A 23597-nucleotide genomic window follows, 5' to 3' on the forward strand; every position below is an offset into this window, starting at 1 on the left:
ACTCTGCACGCGTCCTGGATATTGTATGGTGTATGCACCACGTGCCTAATATTTAGTCTCTTGGATAATTATAAATGGAATGGCTGGATCTTATAGGTTTATGTTTAAAAGAAATCAACTATTTTCCAAAGTAGTTACACCATTTTACATTCCTACAAGCAGTGTGTAAAAGTTCATTTCTCTATGTCCTCACCAACATTTGGTAATACTAGTTTTTAAATTTTAGTCATTTGAGTAGGTGCATAAGTGGTATCCTATTGTGGTTTTATTTTTTTTTTAATTTTTTTTTCAACGTTTATTTATTTTTTGGGACAGAGAGAGACAGAGCATGAACGGGGGAGGGGCAGAGAGAGAGAGAGACACAGAATCGGAAACAGGCTCCAGGCTCTGAGCCATCAGCCCAGAGCCTGACGCGGGGCTCAAACTCACGGACCCCAAGATCGTGACCTGGCTGAAGTTGGGCGCTTAACCGACTGCGCCACCTAGGCGCCCCAGTATCCTATGGTGGTTTTAATTAACATTTCCTTGATAGCTAATGATGTTGGGCATCTTTGTATGTTCTTTTTTGCCATTAATATAACCAGGGAAGTGTCTGTTTAAATATTTTGCTCAGTTTTTAACATTTTGGTTTTAGAACTTTATACATTTTGGCTGCTGGTTATTTAACAGATGTCTGATGTGAAAACATCTCTCACTAGTCTGTGGCTTCTCTTTCTATTCCCTTAGTGGGGTCTTTTGAAGACCAGAGTCCAATTTCTCATTTATTCTTTTGTGGTTCATGCTTTCATTGTCCTTATCTAAGAACTCTTTGCCTAATTCTAGGTCCCAAAGGTTTTCTCTTACATTTTCTTCTAGGAGTTTTATAGTTTTAGATTTTATATTTAGGGTTATGGTCCATTTTGAGTTAATTTTTTTATATGTTATGAAGAATGGATTAAGGTTCAATTTAAAATATAGATATCCAGTTATTTGTTAAAAACACTATTCTTTCCCCCACTGAAATGCTTTTGTTGAAAATTTGTTGTTATTATATCAGTTGTATCTATTTCTGATCTATTATTTCATTTACCCATTTTTCTATCTTTACACCAATTGTCTTGATATTGTAGCTGTGTGTATAATAAATCTTGAGATCAGGTAGTATTAGACCTCAAACAAATTTTTTTTTGCAAAGATTTTTGGCTATTCTTAAGACCTTTTCATTTCCATATGAATTTTAAGAATCTTGTCAATTTTGGGTCACCTGGGTGGCTCAGTTAAGCATCTGACTCTTGGTTTCAGCTCACGTCATGATCTCATGGTTTTATGAGATGGAGCCCTTCATCTGGCTCCGTGCTGACAGCGTGGAACCTGCTTGGGATTCTTTGTCTCCCTCTCTCTCAGCCCCTCCCCCACTTGTGCTGTCTCTATGTCTTGCAAAAATAAAATGAAACTTAAAAAAAAAAAAGAATCTTGTCAATTTCATCTCAAAAGTTTGCTGCAATTTAAATTGATTGCACTGAACCTCTAAATCAGTTTGAGATTTACAATAATGAGGCCTCTGACACATGAACAGGACATAGTCCTTTTATTTAAGTCTCATTTCTATTTGCATTGTTTTCTAGTTTTCAATGTATAAATGTTTCCATTTTCTGTCAGACTTACCACAAGTCTTTCACATTTAAAAGAAATTCTGTAGATATTTTAAATTTTAGTCTGATCGTTTGTTGATAGTATATGGAAATAAAACCGTTTATTAATCTAGTATACTGCAACTTTCCTTCCTAAACTTACTGATTAGTTCTAAGAATAGCCCTTTTGTTGTTGTTGTTGTTGTTGTTGTTGTTGTTGTTAGAATACATCAAGTTTTCTATATAGAAAATCATATATCTGTAAATAAAGATTGCTTTACCTTTCCCTTTCCAAACTGGGCATCTGTTATTTCTTTTTGCTTACACTGATTTAGAACTTCCAGTACAATGATGAATGGAAGTTATGGGATTGATTTCTTTCACTTTGTTCTTTTTTAAAAAAAAGTTTTTTAATGTTTATTTATTTATTTTAAGAGAAAGAGATCAGGGGAGGAGCAGAGAGAGATGAAGAGAGAGAATTCCAAGCAGGCTCCACACTGTCAGTGTAGAACCTGATGTGGTGCTTGAACCCATGAACCGTGAGATCATGACATGACCCAAAACCAAGAGTCAGATGCTTAACCGACTGAGCCACCCAGGTGCCCCTAAGTAATTACTTTTTAAATTTATAGCCAGGTTAGCATATACTGCAACAATGACTTCAGGAGTAGATTCCTTAATGCCCCTTACCCATTTAGCCCACCCCCCTTCCCACAATCCCTCCAGCAACCCCGTTTGTTCTCCATATTTAAGAATCTTTTATGTTTTGTCCCCCTCCCTATTTTTATATTATTTTTGCTTCCCTTCCCTTATGTTCATCTGCTTTGTATTTTAAATTCCTCATATGAGTGAAGTCATATGGTATTTGTCTCTAATTTCACTTAGCATAATACCCTCTAGTTCCATCCACATAGCTGCAAATGGCAAGATTTCATTCTTTTTGATTGCCGAGTGATACTCCATTGTATATATATACCACATCTTTATCCATTCATCCATCAATGGACATTTGGGCTCTGTCCATACTTCGGCTATTGTTGGTAGTGCTGCTATAAACATGGGGGTGCATGTGTCCCTTCCAAACAGCACACCTGTGTCCCTTGGATAAATACCTAGTAGTGCAATTGCTATTTTACTGTCTTCCTTGATCAATAGTTAGGCCCCTCTCTTTTCCACAGGCCCCTAAAGTTGGCTGGTCCCCAAGTTTAACCACATAAAGCAAAGCAATATGTATATGCATAACATCCTCCCTTAACAGCTTTTTCACGGAATCTGAGAACTCCAGAAACATTTTTGTGTCCTGTTTTTGCCACTTGCACTCCTACCTGTTGAAGGTTACTGCTAACCCTTCTTAACCCTCTATAAAAAAAAAGGGGGGGGCGGGGGGAGAAAGGTAAGGTTTGATTTTGAGATGCTTGCAGATTTCTGAGAATGAAGTGTTCTCCCTATTGCAACCATCTTTCTGAATAAAATCTCTCATCTAGATCGATTTGTTTTTACTTGACATGATAAAACTGCTCAATGTAAAACTGCTATTCATTTAATTACGTAAGCCAAAAATCTCATGGCTCTTTCAAAAACTGATGATTCAAAAGCATATCTATTTAAGCACAGGAAACATTAGCACTTTTTTTTTTTTAATATAAAAGCCTGAAGTACCTAAAGGTTATGGTAAGTGCTTTGTAGTTCATTATTTTTGCAAGTGATGTTTTCCTGAAATCTAACCTCCTCCCCGCTTCCTCTCCATTTTTGTTTTTCAGTCTCCCCTTTCTCGGTCTCAATCTCCCCCCGCGTCTCCCGTGTTGTGTCCCCTAGCTTCCCACTTCTGTTCCTACGCATCCTGCTTTTGGTCCTTCCGGCTCCCACCGCTGTCTACACAGCCCTCTCCTTAGCAGCAGGATCGCTGCCCCTCTTCTCGCCGGCTTCTCCACGTCAACGCTTTGTGCCTCCGTCTCCTCCTCCTCCCTGCCTCTGAATGTTCCTTTTCCCTTCAGGCAGCCTCAGCAACTTACAGCAATTAGTAGTACTAATTTCCCCTAGAGAATCCCTTATAACAGTTTTTAGTATAAAGTTCATTTCTACTGTGGATCCCCTCCTCCGCCCACCAGTGAACTCTTCCACCACTTCGCGCCCACAGTGGGATCTCCGCGGAGAACTGTGCCATTCTACCCTCACCCCTCCAAGCTAGGCGAACCTCCCGGTGTAGGCTGTACCATTACAAACATATTTAAGGAGTGCCGTCCATGAGAGTATTTTAACATTCGAAATTCTTCCTCTTTCACCAAATGCAGTCTTCTAGTAGGGGTCGTATCACTCAAATTTCTTCCCCAAACCTGTAAAAGCTCTCTGCAAAACCTCGCACCTAGCTGGTTCGTAAAGTCCTCTCCGTCAGCTTGCCCCCTTCCCTGGGGCAGGGGGCGGTGGCACTTCCCAAACCCCTGCTCGGAAGGAACCGAATTCCTCCGCGTGTACGGAACTGACCGAATTCTCAAGATGGCGGCTCCAGTTCCGACATAGCACGGGGGCGGCCATACTGCCTCCTGAACAAAGCCGCCGAGGATGCGGAGTGGGCAAAACCTCCCAGTACGGCTCGGCGCAGGCTCGGGAGCCCCGCGCTCTGCTCACCCAGACAGGAAGCGGGAGAGTTCAGCAGTATGGCTGTGACAGCCGTCCCGGTTAAAGCCGTGATGGGCGTTTCGAGACCTGATAACGGAGCCGCAAGACAGAAGGCGGGTATGTGCGGTGAGTCTGTTGGATTGATAATGGGAGGGGAGGGGTCTGTGAGGGTCAGTGATTGGAGATTTATGAAGTCACGGGTGGGGAGGTATGTGGGATTCATGTTGGGTTTATTTGGGAGTCAGGGTTGGAGTGAGGTATGAGATTAGTAATTGGGGAATAATGTGTCAGTGATGGAGTTGTCTGTGGGATCCGAAATGGCGTGTAGGACTGACTGGGGTCAGTGATTGATGGGACTCTGGAGAATCAGTGATTGGTGAGGAGGCTGCGGACTAAATGACCATCCATGTGGTGGTCAGTGATGTAGTGGTCATGGGGGAGTTCTGTGGGTGTGTCATTGCTAGACCCAAGGATTCAGAAATTTGGAGGGAGCAATAATGGGATCAGGGATGATCAGCCCTACTTTTCGGGAAAGGCTTGTACATACTTTAAAGTTTCCACAGGTTTTAGGCAGCCATTGAGTTCTTAAAGGTCACACCCCTTCGCGGTCCACCATTGCGCCCTTAGCCTGGTCCTCGTCTCTCCCCAAAATGGTCATTTTAAAACAAGACCAAACAAATTTAAAAGGATGGATTGTTATCAAAAGTATGATTTTCAGCCTACCTTTTTCTAACAATTGAAATCATGTTGTTTTATTCAAGAAACACTTACTGAGCACCTGCTGGGTACCCAGAGATGAGTATAACTATTTCTCTTGATTGTTTCCTTCCAGATCAGTTTTGACAACGCCTGGAATACCCCATGTAAAACAGCCTCCCTGTCTTGGGAGCATTCAGTTGCTCTGAACCAGTTCAGTCTTGTCTGAAGGACTCTTTCTGGGACTGAGAAAAATTGACGGGGTAATATGCCTTCCTGCATTGGTGTATTCTCTTGTATGAGTGTTTCCAACGTATCACCATTTTTTTATGTAGATGACTGCACTGTTGAAAATCTGTAATAATAGTTTAAATAGAAAACATCTTAAAATTAACATTTTGGTCCATGAATATTGATTGGCAAGAGAGTTTGCTGAGTTGGGGGAAAATATAGAAGACCTGTTGGGAGATTATTGGAATTCAGCTGCTGGTTCTTTCTGGGGAATAAGGGAATACATTTCTCAGTTTTCCATTTGGTCATGGCCATTCTTGTTGCTGGAGCAGTCCATCTACAGTTTACTTTATACATATCCATTCATGTTTATTGCCTTATAAGAATATTCTACAAATAGAATTACTGATTCATAGGGAAACAATAAGCTGTTAGTAAGTCAGTGTGAAATATACCTTCACATCTTTACAATTAAACCACCCTGACCAAGTTCTGTATCTTCATAGTGTGGTCACAAGAGGACTTCCTTCACCTAGTGCTTCCTGACCCTCTCAAGGACCAAATAGCCTTATCCCCACTGGTTGTGTCATCATACAGCTGATTCTAGTGGTTGTTTCTAGATTGGTGAATGTGGAAGCAGCAGACGGTCTGGTCTGTGAAAATGCCCATCTGAGCATCGGTTTTGCTTTTTCAGACATCTGCTCTTGTAGAAGAGAGCAGAGAATGATGAAGTCCCAGGTGAGTTGCTTTTGTATTTAATTTTAAGAATTTCCTTCATTTTCTGTCCAACCAAATGGAATAGTGCAGATAGCTAAAATTTGGATTAGGGAGAAGATAGCCAAAATGAAAGTTAAGACCTAGAAAGCGTTTCTAGGGAACATGTAGATAAACCTGGCCTGAAAACATTTTTAAAAACAAATGTACCAGTTTTTCTGATCTTTCTTGAAGACGTCACCACTTAATTGATTTACAGTCCTCTAAAGAGAAAACAGATCAATTTCCCATGGGAAGAAATTCTTTCTTACCACGTAAGACTAAAACAAATTTCCATTCTGGGTCTTTGTCTAGATGATGGAGTACACAGTATTCTTAGCAACACTCCTGTGGTAAGTGCAACAGTAGATTTCTGGTAGCTGTATCACAAAATGATCTCTTTTAGAGGGAAGTTATAGTGTCATAGCCAGACTCCGTGAACTTTATCCTTCAGAGCTAGGCTCACCAAACTATTGCCCATAGGCCAAATTCAGTTCTCTATTTTTATGGACAGTTTTATTGTTTACATATTGTCTGTAGCTGTTTTCCTGCTACAATGGCAGCATTGGGTAAGTACAACAGAGACCGTATGACCTGCAATGCTGAAAATATATGCTTTACTGAAAAAGTTTGTTAGATTTCTGGTTTAGAGGACCTGATTGATTATAGAGGCTTCCTATTGTCCAGTTTTACCTACTGCTAAAATCTAGATAACACAGGATGGGTGCATTTTGAATGGTCTTCCAAAATCTATTTTTCTCCCAAAGGGCAGTTCTTACATTATAATTCTCTGGCAAAGCTTTGTAGAGCATGGGTCCCTGATACTCCATACCCTTTGCTGTGGTTTCAGATTGTGTAGGATCACTTTCCAACTTGAGGCCAGTTCCTTCTCTGCACTTCCATTTTTTTTTTTAATTTTTTTTTTTAATGTTTATTTATTTTTGAGACAGAGAGAGACACAGCATGAAGAGCCAGCATGAAGCAGGCTCCAGGCTCTGAGCCATCAGCCCAGAGCCTGACGCGGGGCTCGAACTCACGGACCGCGAGATCGTGACCTGAGCTGAAGTCGGATGCTTAACCGACTGCGCCACCCAGGCGCCCCATGCACTTCCATTTTTAATAGTGTGTAATGATTTTTCTCCCTGCCAACATTGGCTATGTACATGGTATATAAATTTCAAACTATATCAATGATAAAAATTTAAACCTTTTAACTCTCCTCCTTCTAAGACTATCAGTGTTAACCATTTGTTTGTAATCTTCCAAACCTTTTCAATATAACTATAATTAAGTGTGTACATGTGAAAGTACAAATGTATAAGAGTGTCTCTTACTTTCTTGTGTTTTTCTTTTGGAGAAATAATGTTACACAGTAAAGATTCCGTGCTGCAAAACTTGCTTTTTAATTGTCCCAGGTAAAGATTTTTGTATACATTTTGAATATCTTCCTATGCCAGTACCTAGAATTCTTTTTTTTTTTAATGATTATTTATTTTTGAAAGAGCACAGCGGGGGAGGGGCAGAGAGAGGGAGACAGAGGATACAAAGCGGGCTCTGCACTGACAGCATCGAGTCTGATGTGGGGCTTGAACTTATGAACCATGAGATCTTGACCTGAGCCAAAGTTGGACACTCAACCGATTGAGCCACCCAGGTGCCCCTAGAATTCTTTATTATCTTAGCGGATGCATGATATTTCTTTCCAGCCTGGTCAAACAGTGACTGTTTTCTTATCTGTAAAATGGGGATTAGAAACCTCATAGGGTTGTTGTAAGAATTAAGTAAATAAAAACCATGCCTGGAATTGTACCTGGGATGGTTTGTTCTAAATTAAGTGTTAATTGTTGGTATTGTTATTATATTGTCATCATTATTATTATCAAATATAGTAATCAATTTTTGCATTAGGAGTGCTCATGTGTATTTTACAGTAAAGCTTAACAGGTGGGTTCTATTGCAAAAAGATAAGGTTGTTTTGTTTTTTTTCTTGAATGTCAGTAGCTTTAGAGTTGTGCTGTTCAGTGCAGAGCGACCAGCCACATGTGATTACTGAGCACTTGAAATTGGTTAGCCTGAATTGAGGTGTGCCTTAAGTGTAAAATACATACTGAGTTTAGAAGACACAATTCCAAAAAGCACACTAATAATTTTTAAAGGTCAGTTATACTTTGAAATTATATTTTGGATATATTGAGATACCTATATATATTTGAAAATAATTTTCTGAATGTGGCAACTGGAAGGTTTTACATATCTAGTTAGTCTTATATTTGTTGGAGTAGCTTTAGAGAATGAAAATGGATTTTTATTAGCTTAATAAATCCAACTACTGGGGCTTATTAACTGATTGTATGCCTGTTCCTTTAGGAAGAGGGATTTATATTTTTTCCATACTGTCCAGAAGTGAAGTCATTATTTGCACACATATCTATTCTTCCTTTCTTCTTCTAACACCTTCTCTCTTCCATTCTCCCAGTCACCCAAGCCATAAACATTTGTTTGTAGATGATAAGAGTACAATTTCCCACTGATTATACATTATATTTTTCTCAAAATTAACAAAATTTATGCATACTTAGTATAATGAAGCATTTGAGTATAATTCATAAAGCAAAATCAGAATGTTAAAATTACATCTCTTAAACTTCCTGTCAGAATGGATTTTCTCTACATTCCACATTTATTTTCTTTCTCATGTCACTGTTCTTTAGATCAAAAGAATGTAACTGATTAATCCACAGAACTATTCTTAGTTAAATGTGAACTTTATTTTATTTTCTGTAATCTTCATTCATTCCTTTTTTTAGTGAACATTTCTTGAGTACCTAATGTGTGTCACATGCATTGACTGGCTGTGGAGTATCTCAAGAAGATTTCGGTATGGTTTTTTTTCTGGGAGGAATGCAGAGAAAAATTAGGTAAACAGACATGGAAAGCAGCATTGACAAATAAAAATTTTATAATAGATATGGGAGCAAGGAACTGTTAAAACAGAGAGGGGGGAGCAACCAGCTGTATAAGGAGTTAGAAAATAGGCTTAAAAAATTATTGAGCTTTAGATCATGAGAGAAGTAGGATAAAGATGGGAAACAACATTTACAAAAGTAGAGAGGGCAGAGTGGTTTTAGGAAGGCTGAGAATTTGAGGAAAACGAAAATCTAGGGTGTTTCATTGGAAGTTTGACTAAGGGTGTTATTAAAACAATAAAATACAGAAGATCTTGTTTATAATATCAAGGAGGCAGTGTGGAGCTATTGAATCAGAATACCTGCTTTTTAAAGCTGAGAGTTAATCATATCTTCAGTGCCTGACCTCTGGCAAGTGATTACTGAACTACTGTAATTCTAGGTTTTCTCATATGTAAAATGAGAAAGTTAATAAGGTTGTTTTAAGGACAAATTAAATGTTTGGCAGCTTGATGGTGTGAATATGGGACTTGGCGTGGGACTGAGATGATTGAGACTGATTGTATACAAAAGGATAGAACCAGTGGATACTTTTAAGCAGGGGGTGTTGATAGTGGAAACCGTGTTTAATCTGTTTTTGTTCTGAAAGCAATATTTGATAATAATGAAATATTTAGGAGGAAAAGCTGAAAAACATCACTCAGATACTAGTAGATGACAACTGTGAACATGATGGTGACCTAATTAAAATAGTCCCTTTCCCCTCCAGAAATACCTTACGGCTCTACACTTACCCAAGTTTTTTTTGTGTTAATGTCACATCAATAATCTTATGTTTTTATGAGTGTTTCCTGTACATTTCTCATTATGTCTCTTTTCAGTATTGCTACTGTAATTGGTATACTTCATTATATTACTAGTTATTGCATATATATAGAGATATCTATATCTATATATCTATATCTATCTATCTATATCTATCTATCTATATGTATATCTATATATATATATATCGGAGAACCATTAATTGAGGTGAAGCTATGATTATTTTCCTATAAATTGAGGATATTACATTATGATCTTCAAGAACACTGACATTCTGTGATTCTCTATATGTGTTTTTTCTCTTTTTAATCTCTTATTTTAAAAGGCTTTTTCTGCTAGGGGCACCGGTTAAGTGCCCAACTCCTGGTTTTGGCTCAGGTCATGATCTCACAGTTGTGGGTTCCAGCCCCACATCAGGCTTTGTGCTGACAGCATGGAACCTGCTTGGGATTCTCTCTCTTCCCCTCTCTCTGCACCTCCCCTGCTCACTCCCTCTCTCTGTGTCTCTCTCACTCTCTCAAAATAAATAAAAAAGGAACATTAAAAAAACCCAAAAAACAAAAGCTTTCTCTGCTCTGTAATTATTAATAAAAATCTTCCCATGTTTTGTTACTTTTATGCTCTTGGCTATATTTTTAGAATTTAATTTTTTGCTTCATCTAGAATGTATATTTTGCATTTCTCAAGACATAAAATATGGTGTATTAGTTTTCCAGGGCTACCTTAACAACAGACCACAGACTGGGTAGATTAAACAACAGAAATTTATTGTCTCAAAGTTCTGGAGGCTAGAAGCCAAAACTCAAAGTGTCAGCAGGGTTGATTCCTTCTGAAGGCTGTAAGAGAACAATCTTCCAGGCCCCTCTCCTTGGCTTATAGGTGACCATCTTCTCCCCATGTCTCTTCATACCATCTTTCTTCTGTGTGTGTCTGTCTCTGTGTTCAGATTTCTCCTTTTCATACGGATATTAGTCATATTGGATTAGGGTCCATCCTAATGACCTCATAGAACTAATTAAATCTGCAGTGACCTTGTTTTCAAATAAGGTCACATTCTGAGAAACTAGCAGTTAGCATACAACATATGAATTTTAAGAGCATACAATTAATTCCACCTTTAACATATGGATTCAACATTCTTCCTTTCCTGTTGACTCTCCGGTTGTTTCAGTATTATTCTTTGAACAATCTGTTTTCCTCTCAGTTATTTGAATGCTGCCCTTATGATTTATTAAACTACCATTTGTATTAGGTAGGCATTTTGATTTACCTCTTCTGTTTTCCTAATCTGTCTCTTCTTGTAAAGACAAGATTTTGTGCTGTTTCTCCCAAATACTATGATACAAAACTAGGTGTAGTTGTAGTTTTATATACTATAGTAGGAATGATGAGAATGGTCACTTCAGACTGAACAGGAATATACTGTTACAGGGGTTGGTATCATTCAAGGATGTGGCTGTGGATTTCACCCAAGAGGAGTGGCAGCAACTGGACCCTGCTCAGAGGACCCTGTATAGAGATGTGATGCTGGAGAACTTCAGCCACGTGATCTCATTGGGTAAGGATGGCTTCCCTGCATCACTCAGACTTGTCCAACCAAGGGCCTTTCCTTATCAGGTGCTGTGCTTAGGTGGTTCCTGAGATATATGATGACTTAACGATCTTCAGACCTTCCCAAACAGAGGTCATGGTGTTTGCTGAGAGTCAACTGGACTGATTCATTGTAGCCCTTCTGAAACAACACCTTCTCTTTTTTCCTTCAGTGCCCCCAATCCCAATTCCTCTGTGATTTCCACTTAATAGGATATCCAGTTTCCAAACCAGATGTCATCTCTAAGTTGGAACAAGGGGAAGATCCATGGATCATCAAGAGAGACGTATCAAATTGGATCTATACCGATGAAAATCAGGCAGATGGGAGACAAGGGAAGTGAAATCTCAGATTGTTTTGTTTTCTTAATTGATTGATGCCTGAGGCTGACGTTTTGTCCTTATCGAGATTTCTTATTGTTTGTTCCTGTGCTGAGAATTTAGTAGGCATTTGACAAATAATTAAATAATTCTGAACCTTTATAAGGAGGAGCTATTGCTTCTTGATCTTCTTCCTTTCTGCATATATGTATATTTTTAACACCTTTTATGAAAAGGCAATAGAAAGGCAAATTCCTCCCAAGAACATAGGTTGTACTTTACATGGTAAGACCTCCAGGCACATGGTGTACAAAATTATCTGTCAAATATAGTTACCATTTTAAAAGTTCGGAGAAAATGCAAGTCTAAATATGCAGCAGAATTTGAGAAGGTGTTTTTCGGAGCGTGCAGCTGTAGCTGCTTTGAAACATACTAAGTGTTGGTGATGCTGAAGGAGGAAGGTGAAGGCAGATTGTGGTGGGGAGAGGGTGTATGAATAAAACTTTGAAGGTAGAGAATGAAGGCTTTTCTGGGAGAACTTTGCTAGTTTCTGTTGGTATATATAGAAGGTGTTATGGGAAGTAGTGGAATATAAGCTTGGATTCTTGGTGTGAATCTGATACTGAATCCATAGCAGGGTCTTGGATTTTTCTGTTGTTTGTGTTAGTTTTTAATTAGGAAAGTAGACTGAAGAGAGTTAAAATATTTTGAGTACAGAAGGGACCTTGTTTCTTTGGATAATGGTCACAGGATAATAGTTAAGTATATATGTAGCAAATGGTTTATAAGATAAATGAATTCAGAAAGTGAAAAGGATTTCCATTCAGAAAGCAGGAGAAATGGGAAAATTCTAGAAGAATAATCCACAATTAGAGTGATAATAACCCAGATACATTTCTATTTCCTTCAGGTCTAATTTTTCTCTTTAATATCCTTTTCCATCCATTCATCTGATCATACTTTATGCTGACCTGTGTTAGGAGATGGCCTGTCTCTGTCCCTGTGTTCTGAGTTCATCAACTACATTGGATTAATCATTTGTTCTGTTCTTCTGCATTATGTTTATTGTTCTCTTGTTTGTTTATTGTTCTTTATAATTGTTTTATTTTATCTTTCTTTCTTTTAGACAGGAAAAGTAACCTTGACAACCCCAAATCATGTATTTTGGGGTCTGTTTCCTTCCGTAATAATATCCTGAAAGGAGTCACAAAGGATGGTTCATTGTACTCCATTTTAAAAGTCTGTCAAGATGATGGCCAGCTACAGAGATGTCAGGAAAACCAAGACAAGCTTTTCAGGCAAGTAACAGTCATCAGCAACAAAACAGTGACTGTGGAGTCAGGCCATAAATATAATGCCTTTGGAAAAATATTTCAAGAGTGCATAGAGCCAGATACTTTAAGACAAAGATCCCATAGCTATGATGTATTTAAAAAGAACTTGAAATATAATGCTGATCTACGTAGTTGTAATAAGAGTAATTCAAGAAAAAACCCTGATGAGAGTTTGGGATGTGGAAAATCATCTAGCTATGGTGCATCTGATTCTAATCTTGAGAAAATTCACAATGGAGTAATGCCCTGTAATAACAATCAGTGTGGGAACATTTTTAGTAGTAAACAATCCCTTATGCAATATCAGAATGTTGAAACTAAGGAGAAAACCTGTGTGTGTGTTACATGTGGAAAAGCCTTTGCCAAGAAGTCACAGCTTATTGTACATCAACGAATTCATACTGGAAAGAAACCATATGATTGTGGTGCATGTGGGAAAGCCTTCAGTGAGAAGTTTCATCTCATCGTACATCAGAGAACTCATACTGGGGAGAAACCTTACGAATGTTCTGAATGTGGAAAAGCCTTCTCTCAGAAATCTTCCCTCATTATACATCAGAGAGTTCACACTGGGGAAAAGCCATATGAATGTAGTGAGTGTGGGAAAGCCTTCTCCCAGAAATCACCCCTCATTATACATCAAAGAATTCACACTGGAGAGAAACCTTATGAATGTAGAGAGTGTGGGAAGGCCTTCTCCCAAAAGTCACAGCTGATCATACATCATAGAGCTCATACTGGAGAGAAACCATATGAATGTACTGAATGTGGGAAAGCCTTCTGTGAGAAGTCCCACCTCATTATACATAAAAGAATTCACACTGGGGAGAAACCCTACAAATGTGCTCAATGTGAGGAAGCCTTCAGCAGGAAGACGGAACTCATTACACATCAGTTAATTCATACTGGGGAGAAACCTTATGAATGTACTGAATGTGGGAAGACCTTCTCCCGGAAGTCACAGCTCATCATACATCAGAGAACACATACTGGAGAAAAGCCCTATAAATGCAGTGAATGTGGAAAAGCCTTCTGTCAGAAATCACATCTCATTGGACATCAGAGAATTCACACAGGAGAAAAACCTTATATATGCAGTGAATGTGGGAAAGCCTTCTCTCAGAAGTCTCACCTCCCAGGGCATCAGCGAATTCATACAGGAGAAAAACCTTACATATGTGCTGAATGTGGAAAGGCGTTTTCCCAGAAGTCAGACCTTGTTTTACATCAGAGAATTCATACTGGGGAAAGACCCTATCAATGTGCTATGTGTGGGAAAGCCTTCATCCAGAAGTCACAACTCACTGTACATCAGAGAATTCATACAGTAGTAAAATCATAATGAACTGAACGCAGAAAAGCCTTCAGTATTAGCTCAAGCCTTAATAAATACTAGGAACCTGATTGATTTGATATTTATGAGACATCTTTATAGATGTCTGTAGTGTGGTGATACCCAACTCAGCAAAGATGATGGAAAATAATCATAAATGAAGAACATTTTCAACATGGTGTGTAAAACTTTTAAAGTTATGTATATAGAATGTTGTCAAGTTACATATTCTATATTATACCACATTAATAATAACCAGACATTGTGAAATAGCTAATATTAGCTTGGCATCATTTTGGCCATACAGTAATTCCCTGTAAAGGACATGAAGAAAGCTTGAGTTAAGTAAATAAATACATACATACATACATACATACATACATAAATAAATAAATAAATTCCTAGAAACTACATTATAAGGAGGGGCTTAGCATGACCCCTAAAGATACATGTAAAATTCTTGTACAAAGATGGAAAGATAGGTGGATCAGATGATGTTTATACGTTTTCCCGTCTCAATCATATAAGTTGACCTGTCTCTCTGGAAGGATCCTGGATCTTGAAATTGGTGCTACTTGACCAGATCACCCATTTATTCTCCCTCACTGGGAGTTTGGTGTTGTGGAAATGCTTTGGTACTGAACCAGATGGTCTTGTGTTCTAATACTGGCTCAGCTACTCGCAGATTGTGTAACTTCAAGCAAGCCTGCTTCACCCATCTGAATATTTCCTATCAGTAAAAAAAAAAAAAAGTATAGTGAAGAGTACATTTTCATTTATTATTCTTTTTGTCTTTCATTTCCATGCAGTTGGATGCTAAGACTAATATGTAAAAGCTACATCTAAACTTGTATTTCAGACACTCTGCTTTTGATAACCCATTCCCAGGACTGTTCATTTGACTGTTTTTGACCCTAGTGGCCTTGATTCTTGGTATGTTCAAGTGACATTTTATTATGCATTTGTTGTTTTTTACATACATTTATAAACTGGTGGTTACACATAAAGATCACGTCTAATGTCTCTTCAGTTATTTTCTGATTCCTGCCCTGCAGCCCCAACCGTTTTCTCTGGGAACAAAGAACACTTGTAGAGAAAAACTCTTCACAGGCTTAAGAACTTAATATTTCTAAAATATCTCCTCTCTTTGCTTTGGTTGTCTATTCCTGCATGAGCAGCTTTAGATGAGGACCTTGCTAGAGGTTTCTGCAGAAGAGCATTCCTGGCACAAAGGAGAATGTCTGTAAACTTATGTTCACATAGTTCTTTATATAGTTTCCACTTGATTCTTTCACATTTCCTGCCCACCAGATCCTCTTCCTCAATGGCTGAACTGTCTGTTGTGAAAAGATGGGAACCCCCTGGGTGAGAACCTCTTCAGGGGATGCCTAACATGGATGTGGGAAGTTCCTAGTCCGTGCACGCAAATTCTTGGTCTCATTATGAGCAGTGAGCTGAGAACACTGTCATCAGATGTAATTGACAATTCATACCAGGGAAAGAATGCTTAGGAGTACATGTTTTGGGTTGAGCTGCTCTGATGTTTTCTCGTGGAAGACATCCCAACTGATGTCTTACAAAGGCGTGAGAAGGATAAATAAATACATAAATAAATAAATAAAATTTTAAAAAGGATAAGAAAAAAAAGGAACATATCGGGAATACATAGAAATTTAATGAAGAGTGTGTTCTATATAGTGACAGATACAGAACTTATGTAGATATAACAAAGATTCATAATTCCTACTTTGCAAGCCTCCCATTTGATTTTCTGCTGTCACAAACCTCCAAGCAGCCTGTTGATCTGATAATGGACTTCTATAAATATCCAAATTTAGACTTAGCACCTACTGACTTAATACTTCACCATACTTTTTTTATTTTTTTGAGCATTTTATTAGAGGAGCTGATCAGTGCAATGAAGCAAGAATAGGAAAATGGGCATCGGATTAAAAAGGAAAAAGTAATAAGGACATAGATGATGCAGTGGTGTATAAGGAGAACAAAAATAACTGATTAAATATTAGAAATAAAGGAGTTTAGTTGCTTTATATAGTTTTAATATTAAAAAGTAAACATTCTACATATCAGCAGAGTGAAAATTTAAAAATGCCATTTACATTAGCATAAAAAATATGAACCCTCTAAAGTAAGTCTAATCATGGAGTATAGAACTTCTATATAGAAAATTATAAAACATTACTGAATAAATTAAACAAGGCTTAATTAAATAAACTGAGAGACTTACCAAGTTTTTTGGTTGAAAGACTCAATATTAAAGATGCCCATTTTCCCCCAAAGTGATTTGTATATTGTTGGGGAGATGAGAAAAATTGAAATCCAAAGGAATAAGCCCATTCATAAATATAGAGTTAGCTTATTTTATTATTGAGCAACAACAAAATACCAGATAGCATGCAGGTAACCAGCAACTGGCTACAAATTTCTGTGTGGATTTAGCTCTATTATGTGGAATGAAAGCTACAGTTGTTATGAATCATCCCACTGTTAGTAAGTGGCAAGGACTCCATTTTTATCAGTAGTTAATTGAGCTTGCTCTGATGCCCTGTTTTGCTTAATTCTGTATCAGGCTTATTCTGATAGTCCATTCTTGATAAGTTTGACAGTACCTCTTATCATGTTTGTCCATGGCACTGAATCTAGGACATATGATTATATCCCTCAACGTCCCTGAATAAAGATCAATTTCCCACGGTATTCAATGCATTTTATATCAAAACCCCAATAAGCTTTCTTTTTTTGAAATTTTTACAATTTAATTATAAAATTACATATGGAAATGCTAAAAGGTAAGACTAGCCAAGATACTTTTGAAGAGCAAATTTGGAGAACTTACCAGACTAAGATTTTCCATAAAGTGATAATTAAGACGATGTATTGCACATGGGCGGCCAAATAGACCAATGATAAGAAAATCCAGAAACATAATTACCTAGAGGTATTTGAATTACGACAAATATGGCAATGTAGAACAGTAGGAGAAATGTTGTGCTTCAATAAATGCTTCTGGCTCAGTTATCCATATGGGTAAAACAGAAAATGAAAACCTAATTACTGCATACTATTCACAAAATCAGTTCCACCTAAACCTGTTATAGAGGGAAATGTATTGCAGTAAGTACAGATCAGACAAGAAGAAAGCCCAAAAATATCTAAGCATCCAACTCAATAGGTTAGAATAAAAAAGTATGGTGAACTACAAGAAAGTAAAAAAAGGAAGTGATAAAAATAAGATTAAAAATGGAAAAAAAGAAGTAGGAACAACAAAATGTTGACTAAAAAGATCATTAATACCATGGCAATACAAAGAAAAAGGAGGTATAAATATCCATAGCAAGCAATGAAAGGAAACAGCATCACTTCAGAATCTACAGATAATTAAAGGATCTTAAAAATATTTGAATACAACTAAATAAAAAATGCCGATTCATACATATATTCCAGAAAAGAGAGGAGCAAGGATTTCTAACATATTTTATGAGGCTAGCACTAATCATGATGCTAAAGCCAGACAGAGACATTATAAGAAAAAAACATTTGGTGGCCAATGTTTTTCCTGAACATAGACCATAGCCATCCTTAATAGAATATTTGCAAATCAGATTTAGCAATAGTTTAAAAGGAAAGTACATCATGGCCAAGTAGTGTTTAACTTAAAAATGCAAGGTTGGTCCAATATATGAAATCAATTGGTGTCATTCATCATATCAGCAGCCTAAAAAAAAAATAAATAACCATGTGATCATTCAATGATGAAGATTATTTAACAAAAATTCCACATCTTTTTAGAGCAAAAACTCAGTGAACTAGAAACAAAGGGTAGCTACTTCATAGTGTTAAAGAGCATCTATAAAAAAAAAAAATCTAGTCATCATATTTAATTGTGAAGGACTAAATGCTTGCCCCCAAGCATTTTTTTCATTTGGCAAATGGTCAAAGATGTTTGCTTTGCTCTCCCTAGTGAACATTGTGCTGGTGATCTTAGTGCAGTAAGGAAAGCAAGAAAAGGAAGGTGGTTGTGGTGGTGCAGCATACCTTTGGGGAAGGAAGAAATAAAATTGTCTCTATTGCAGACAACCTGGTCTTCCACATAGAATATTTCAAAAACTACAACAACAACCACAAAACTAATAGACTTAATAAGTGGCTCTTGTGTGGAATTTTAAGAAACAAATGAGCAAAGGGGGGAAAAAGCAAACTAAGAAACAGACTCATAACTATAGAGAACAAACTGGTGATTACCAAAGGGGAGGTGAATGGGGGGATGGGTTACATAGGTGATGGGGAGGGGCGCCTGGGTGGCTCAGTTGGTTAAGCCTCCGACTTGACTTCGGCTCAGGTCGTGATCTTACTGTTTGTGAGTTCAAGCCCCACATTTGTCTCTGTGCTGACAGCTCAGAGCCTGGAGCCTGCTTCAGATTCTGTGTCTCCCTCTCTCTCTGCCCTCCCCTGCTTGTGCTTTCTTGCTCTGTCTCTCAAAAATAAATAAACATTAAATAGGTGATGGGGATTAAGGAATGCACTTGAACTGAGCACCAGGTGTTGTATGGAAGTGTCAAATCACTATATTGTACACCTGAAACTAATATTGAACTATATGTTAACTAACTGGAATTTAAATAAAAAGTTTTAAAAAAAAAGTGACTCTTGAAAAAAATAAATGGAGAGATAGTGTGCTTACAGATGGAAAGAGTCAGTGTTAAGATATCAGTTCCCCTTAAATTGATGTGTATGTTGAATCACCCACAAAAATATTCCAGCAGGCATTTTTGTAAAAATTGACAAGCTGATCCAAAAATTTATATGGAGGTGCATGTGGATGGCTCAGTTGCTTAAGTGTCCGACTCTTGGTTTCAGCTCAGGTCATGATCTTGTGGCTTTGTTGGTTCAGGCCCCACATTGGGCTCTGTGCTGGCAGTGTGGAGCTTGCTTGGGATTCTCTCTCTCTGCCCCTTGCCCACTTGTGCTCTCTCTGTCTCTCTCAAAATAAATAAATAAACTTAAAAATTTTTATATGGAAATGCAAAAGACCTAGCATAAACAAAATACCTTTTGGTCGGTGGGGAGGGGGGTGCAGTAAGAAGAGTCATATTACCTGATTTCAAGGTTTGTAAAGTTAGAATAATCAAGTCTGTGGTGTTGGTGTAAGAATAGACAGGCCAATGGAACAGGATAGAGTCTAGAAACCAAACCATACATATAAGGACAACAGATTTTTAACAAGGTCATCAAAGTAACTCAATGGACAAAAGGTAGTCTTTTCAACAAATAATGTTGGAACAATTAGAAATCCATTTGCAAAAATGACCAAAAAGAATTTTGATCCATAGTTACACACCATTTACAAAAATCAACTTGAAATAGGTCATGGATATACATGTAAAAGTAGAAACTATAAAGTTCTAGAAGCAAACAGAAGATAACTGACTTTCGTTATTCAACGGTTTTTCAAGTAAGAAATAAACCCCATGGCATGAAATTAAGAATTGATAAATTAGAGTTCATTATAATGATAACTTATGTTATTTGAAATGCACTGTTAAGAAATTGCCATAGTTACAATACTTCAGATTCATCCTGCATATTGCCCCTGCCAGACCTGGTGTCAGTCATTCCTCCAAACAGCACTGGTTTCTTTTACTGGGCAATGGTATTTGAAAACCCCAGTCTGTCTGCCACAGGTACTCATATCCAATGGGGTGTCATTGAGTCTTGACCACCTTCAGTGGACATGGCAACAAATCAGAACATACTGTTTTAAATTATGAGTTTATACTGTTACATTCATATTTTTCATAAAACCCTGATATTTTACTAGTATTTCTTTCATCTTACACCGAAAATAATGATTCCTAAACACATTAGCAGAATTATGTAATTATTTTCTCTTATAGTATGCTTAAACAAATATCAAATATTCAACACTAATATTACTATAACAAATGAACAAAACTTCAGATGAACAAAATATTCTTATGTTGATAACCTTATTCATAATATTTTTCCAGTTCAATGGCTATAAAAGTTCAACCAAGTTAAAAATAATTACATTAACAAGCTAAAATTGCAAACTGATAAGTATCTAAGGAAGCATAGTCATGTATTAGATGGTCTATGAAAGCTCAAATTCTCCCTTCTTACTACCCATAAAATTCTCTTTTTAAGTCATCTTTGCAGATGAATCATTGACATACTTCCCCACGTTGATTCTTAATTTCATATTCTAGGTGTCTTTTTTGTTTTCTCATTACCAGCTCTATATCGTGCTTACCCACCAGGCATAGCCATGTCATCATCATTTCTATTCATATCATTACAACTAGGAATTTCATCTTCCTTTTGTGCCAATGAAAGACTGATGTTTGAGTCCTTATCTGTAATAGCTCCAGAAGAACCCATTCAGTCATCTTAATGAGGACCTCCTGTGGTACATCATATTGTGATATGAACTGAGGATTATACATTCTAATGGTTTATGCTTTAAGTGGATTAGAGGTTTTGAAAAATTCCTGCCACAGGAAAATAATGTATTTCTGAGTTGGTGAGACTGAAAGATCACAGAATTCTCTAGGAATGCATTCAGTTACTGCCTAGCACTTACTCGTGCAAATCTGGATTTGTGAGAGATCTCAAGTAATCCTTGAGATGGTGATCTGGAAACTTCTCCAGTCTCCTGAACGACTATACTTCTTTCACACCACCAGGAGCTTCATAACTCTGATGGTAATAGACTGCACACCCATCATGACTTACCTCTTTACCATACAATGCATGCCATATGACCACAACCTCTTGGAATCTTTTCACCAGATTAAACAAGATAGCGTCTTCACACAAAGGCTGTAGCAATATTTTAAAGCAGGAAAGCTGTTTTGGGAGCACACAGTTTTGTATCATCAAAACAAAACAGAAAACTGTTTTTAACGCCTTTCCTTTATACCTAACAGAAAAATCAAAATATCCGACAAACAAAAGAGCTACTTAGTTTTCATTTTTCAGAAGTCGTAATTCAAACCCAGGTATTCTGATTTCAGAGTCCACACTTATAACCACTGTGTTGTGCTCCCCCTCCTGCTTTGCTCTCCCTTCTAAACTGTGCTTTGAGCTAGTTCATGCTTTGTGATGCCTGCACAAAGGCAGCATATAGTTGCTTTCTATTCAGCAACCTTCATTTTCACCAAAAAAGATCTGCACTTAAAAAAACCTTTTACATCTCTATTCAAAATTTTATCTTAATCCTAAAGCTTTGGTGTTCAAAAAGGACCAATCCTACATCCTGGCAGTGAGAATTGGTTGGAAACACATAAACATGGGGGCACCTGGGTGGCTTAGTCAGTTAAGCATCCGACTCTTGGTTTCCTCTCAGGTCATGATCTCATGGTTTGTGGGATTGAGTCCTGCATCTGGCTCTGTGCTGACAGTGTGAAGCCTGCTTAGGATTCTCTCTCTCTCCCTCTCTCTCTGCCTCTCCCCCACTCATGCTCCCTCAAAATAAAGAAACAAACACACATTTAAAAAATTGTTCTGGAAACACATAAACATGAAAATCAGGCTGGATTTGTAAATAAGCTAAGAAAACCGGTGCATAAAGAACATTGGAGAGACCACTGATGCTACATATTCAGTGAACCCCCGTAAGCTTTGTCCTTCTAAGATTGGACCATCTAGAAATATAGTACCTTGGGAGGTATGTCCTGATTAATGATACTCTCTTTTTGTTGCAGGTGGTGCCAAAAAATTACCAGCAGACACTGGCTCTGGATTTTGTTGAGATGATCAAGAGAAAGCCTGATCAGATGTCTCATATTGCTTTAGGATTCCTTATCTAAGGAAACCCTTGGTGAGCTCCTGGATATGGCTGTCTGAAGAAGGTCACACCATCCATAAGTATACCTATGAAAGGTAGGCCAAACCAGCCATTAGAGGGGCATTATGGTCACGTAATGGCAAAACATGATCATGAACATATTGTAAGAGTCTCATACTATATACATGAAGTGGTACATTCCTTGCAGGTAGATTGGGACAAGCTGGAAGTATATGGTAGAAATGCTAAATAAACTAAAATAACTAAACATTTATAGCTAATAATCCAAAAAAGGATAAAAAAGAATAACAAATATACAATTAATCCAACAGAAGGCAGAAAAAGGGAAAAGATAGCAAAAGATAGGACAAATAGAAATCAAAATTGAGATGATACACTTGATCTAACAAATATATATTTTCACATTAAATATAAATCATCTAAACACCAATTAAAAGAGTAGGTTGTCATATTGGATAAAAAGGCACAGCCCAAATTTATGCTGCCTGTAAGAAGCACACTTTAAATATAAAGACACAAATAGGTTAAAAGAATGAAAAAAGATATACCAGGCTAACTCAAATTAAAAGTATAGAAGGAACTGTATTAATATTAGACAAAATATATTTCAGAACTAAGAATAATTACAAGGGATAAAGAAAAACATTTCATAATAATAAAGGGGTCAGTTTATTAAGAGGATGTAATCCTAAAAGTTTACACACCCAATAGCTGAATTTCAAAATACACGAAGCAAAAACTGATAGAACTATATGGAAAACTAGACAAGTTCATAACTGTAGTTGGAAATTTCAGTCCCCTCTCTTAATAATTAATTGAACATGGAGATAAGCAATCAGCAAGGATAGAGATAGACTTGAACATCCTCACTACCAACCAACTTGACCTAATTAGCATTTGTAAGAACATTCCATCTAACAACAGAATACACATTGCTTTTAAGTGCATGCAGAACATTTACTAAGGTAGATCATATTAAGGGGTCATAAAACAAGTCTCAATAAATTTAAAAGGTAAAGTGTATTTTCTGAGCACAACAGCATTAAGTTAGGAATCAGTAACAAAAGTATCTCCCAATATTTGGAAACTAAATACATCTTTCTAAATAATCCACTGGTCAGAGAAAAAATTAAAAGGGAAATAAAGTATTGTGAACTGAATGAAAATGAAAACATAACATATCTAAAGTTGTGGGATGCCTCTTAAAGCAGTACTTGAAGGGAAATGTAAAGCACTAAATACCTTTATTGGAAAAGATGAAAGGCTATGGCCTCTCACTTTCCACCTTAAGAAGCTAGTAAAAGGGAAGAATGAAACCCATGGTAAAGAGAAGAGGAAATAATGAAGTTCAGAGAACAAATCAAATGGGAAAAAAATAGAGCAAATAACAGTTGACCCTTGAACGATGTGGGGGTTAGGGGTGCCAGTCCCCCATGCAATTTGAAAATCTGCATATAACTTTTGATTCCCCCAAAACTTTACTAGTATACCTACTGTTCTCTGAAAGATTTACTGATAACATATAAACAGTTG

General features: G+C 37.3%; 1 protein-coding gene across 4 annotated transcripts; it reads left to right on the top strand.

The window, feature by feature from the left end:
- Window positions 1–4151: 4151 nt before the first annotated feature.
- On the top strand, window positions 4152–15222 carry ZNF300 (zinc finger protein 300). Of its 4 annotated transcripts, XM_047092303.1 has the most exons (6): window positions 4152–4343; window positions 5059–5185; window positions 5774–5891; window positions 11069–11195; window positions 11441–11563; window positions 12675–15222. In XM_047092303.1, the coding sequence occupies exons 3-6, from the start codon at window positions 5877–5879 to the stop codon at window positions 14222–14224; spliced, it is 1815 nt and encodes a 604-aa protein (XP_046948259.1). In that variant the 5' UTR covers window positions 4152–4343; window positions 5059–5185; window positions 5774–5876; the 3' UTR covers window positions 14225–15222. The 4 variants fall into 4 exon arrangements, with proteins under 4 accessions (XP_046948259.1, XP_046948272.1, XP_046948277.1 ...); XM_047092316.1 differs by lacking the exons at window positions 4152–4343; window positions 5059–5185 and having other exon boundaries at window positions 5700–5891; XM_047092321.1 differs by lacking the exons at window positions 4152–4343; window positions 5059–5185; window positions 5774–5891 and adding an exon at window positions 6145–6259.
- Window positions 15223–23597: the final 8375 nt, after the last annotated feature.

Source organism: Lynx rufus, unplaced genomic scaffold (genome assembly GCF_022079265.1).
Source record: "Lynx rufus isolate CCGP_SWC_20201006 ecotype Redwood Valley unplaced genomic scaffold, mLynRuf1.p SCAF_1, whole genome shotgun sequence".
NCBI classification, from domain to species: Eukaryota; Metazoa; Chordata; class Mammalia; order Carnivora; family Felidae; genus Lynx; species Lynx rufus.

Coding starts and splice junctions, on each gene's coding strand:
- ZNF300 (XM_047092303.1), top strand. Junction 11,196..11,440: donor CAGCCACGTGATCTCATTGG/GTAAGGATGGCT, acceptor TCCACTTAATAG/GATATCCAGTTTCCAAACCA. Junction 11,564..12,674: donor TCAGGCAGATGGGAGACAAG/GGAAGTGAAATC, acceptor TCTTTCTTTTAG/ACAGGAAAAGTAACCTTGAC.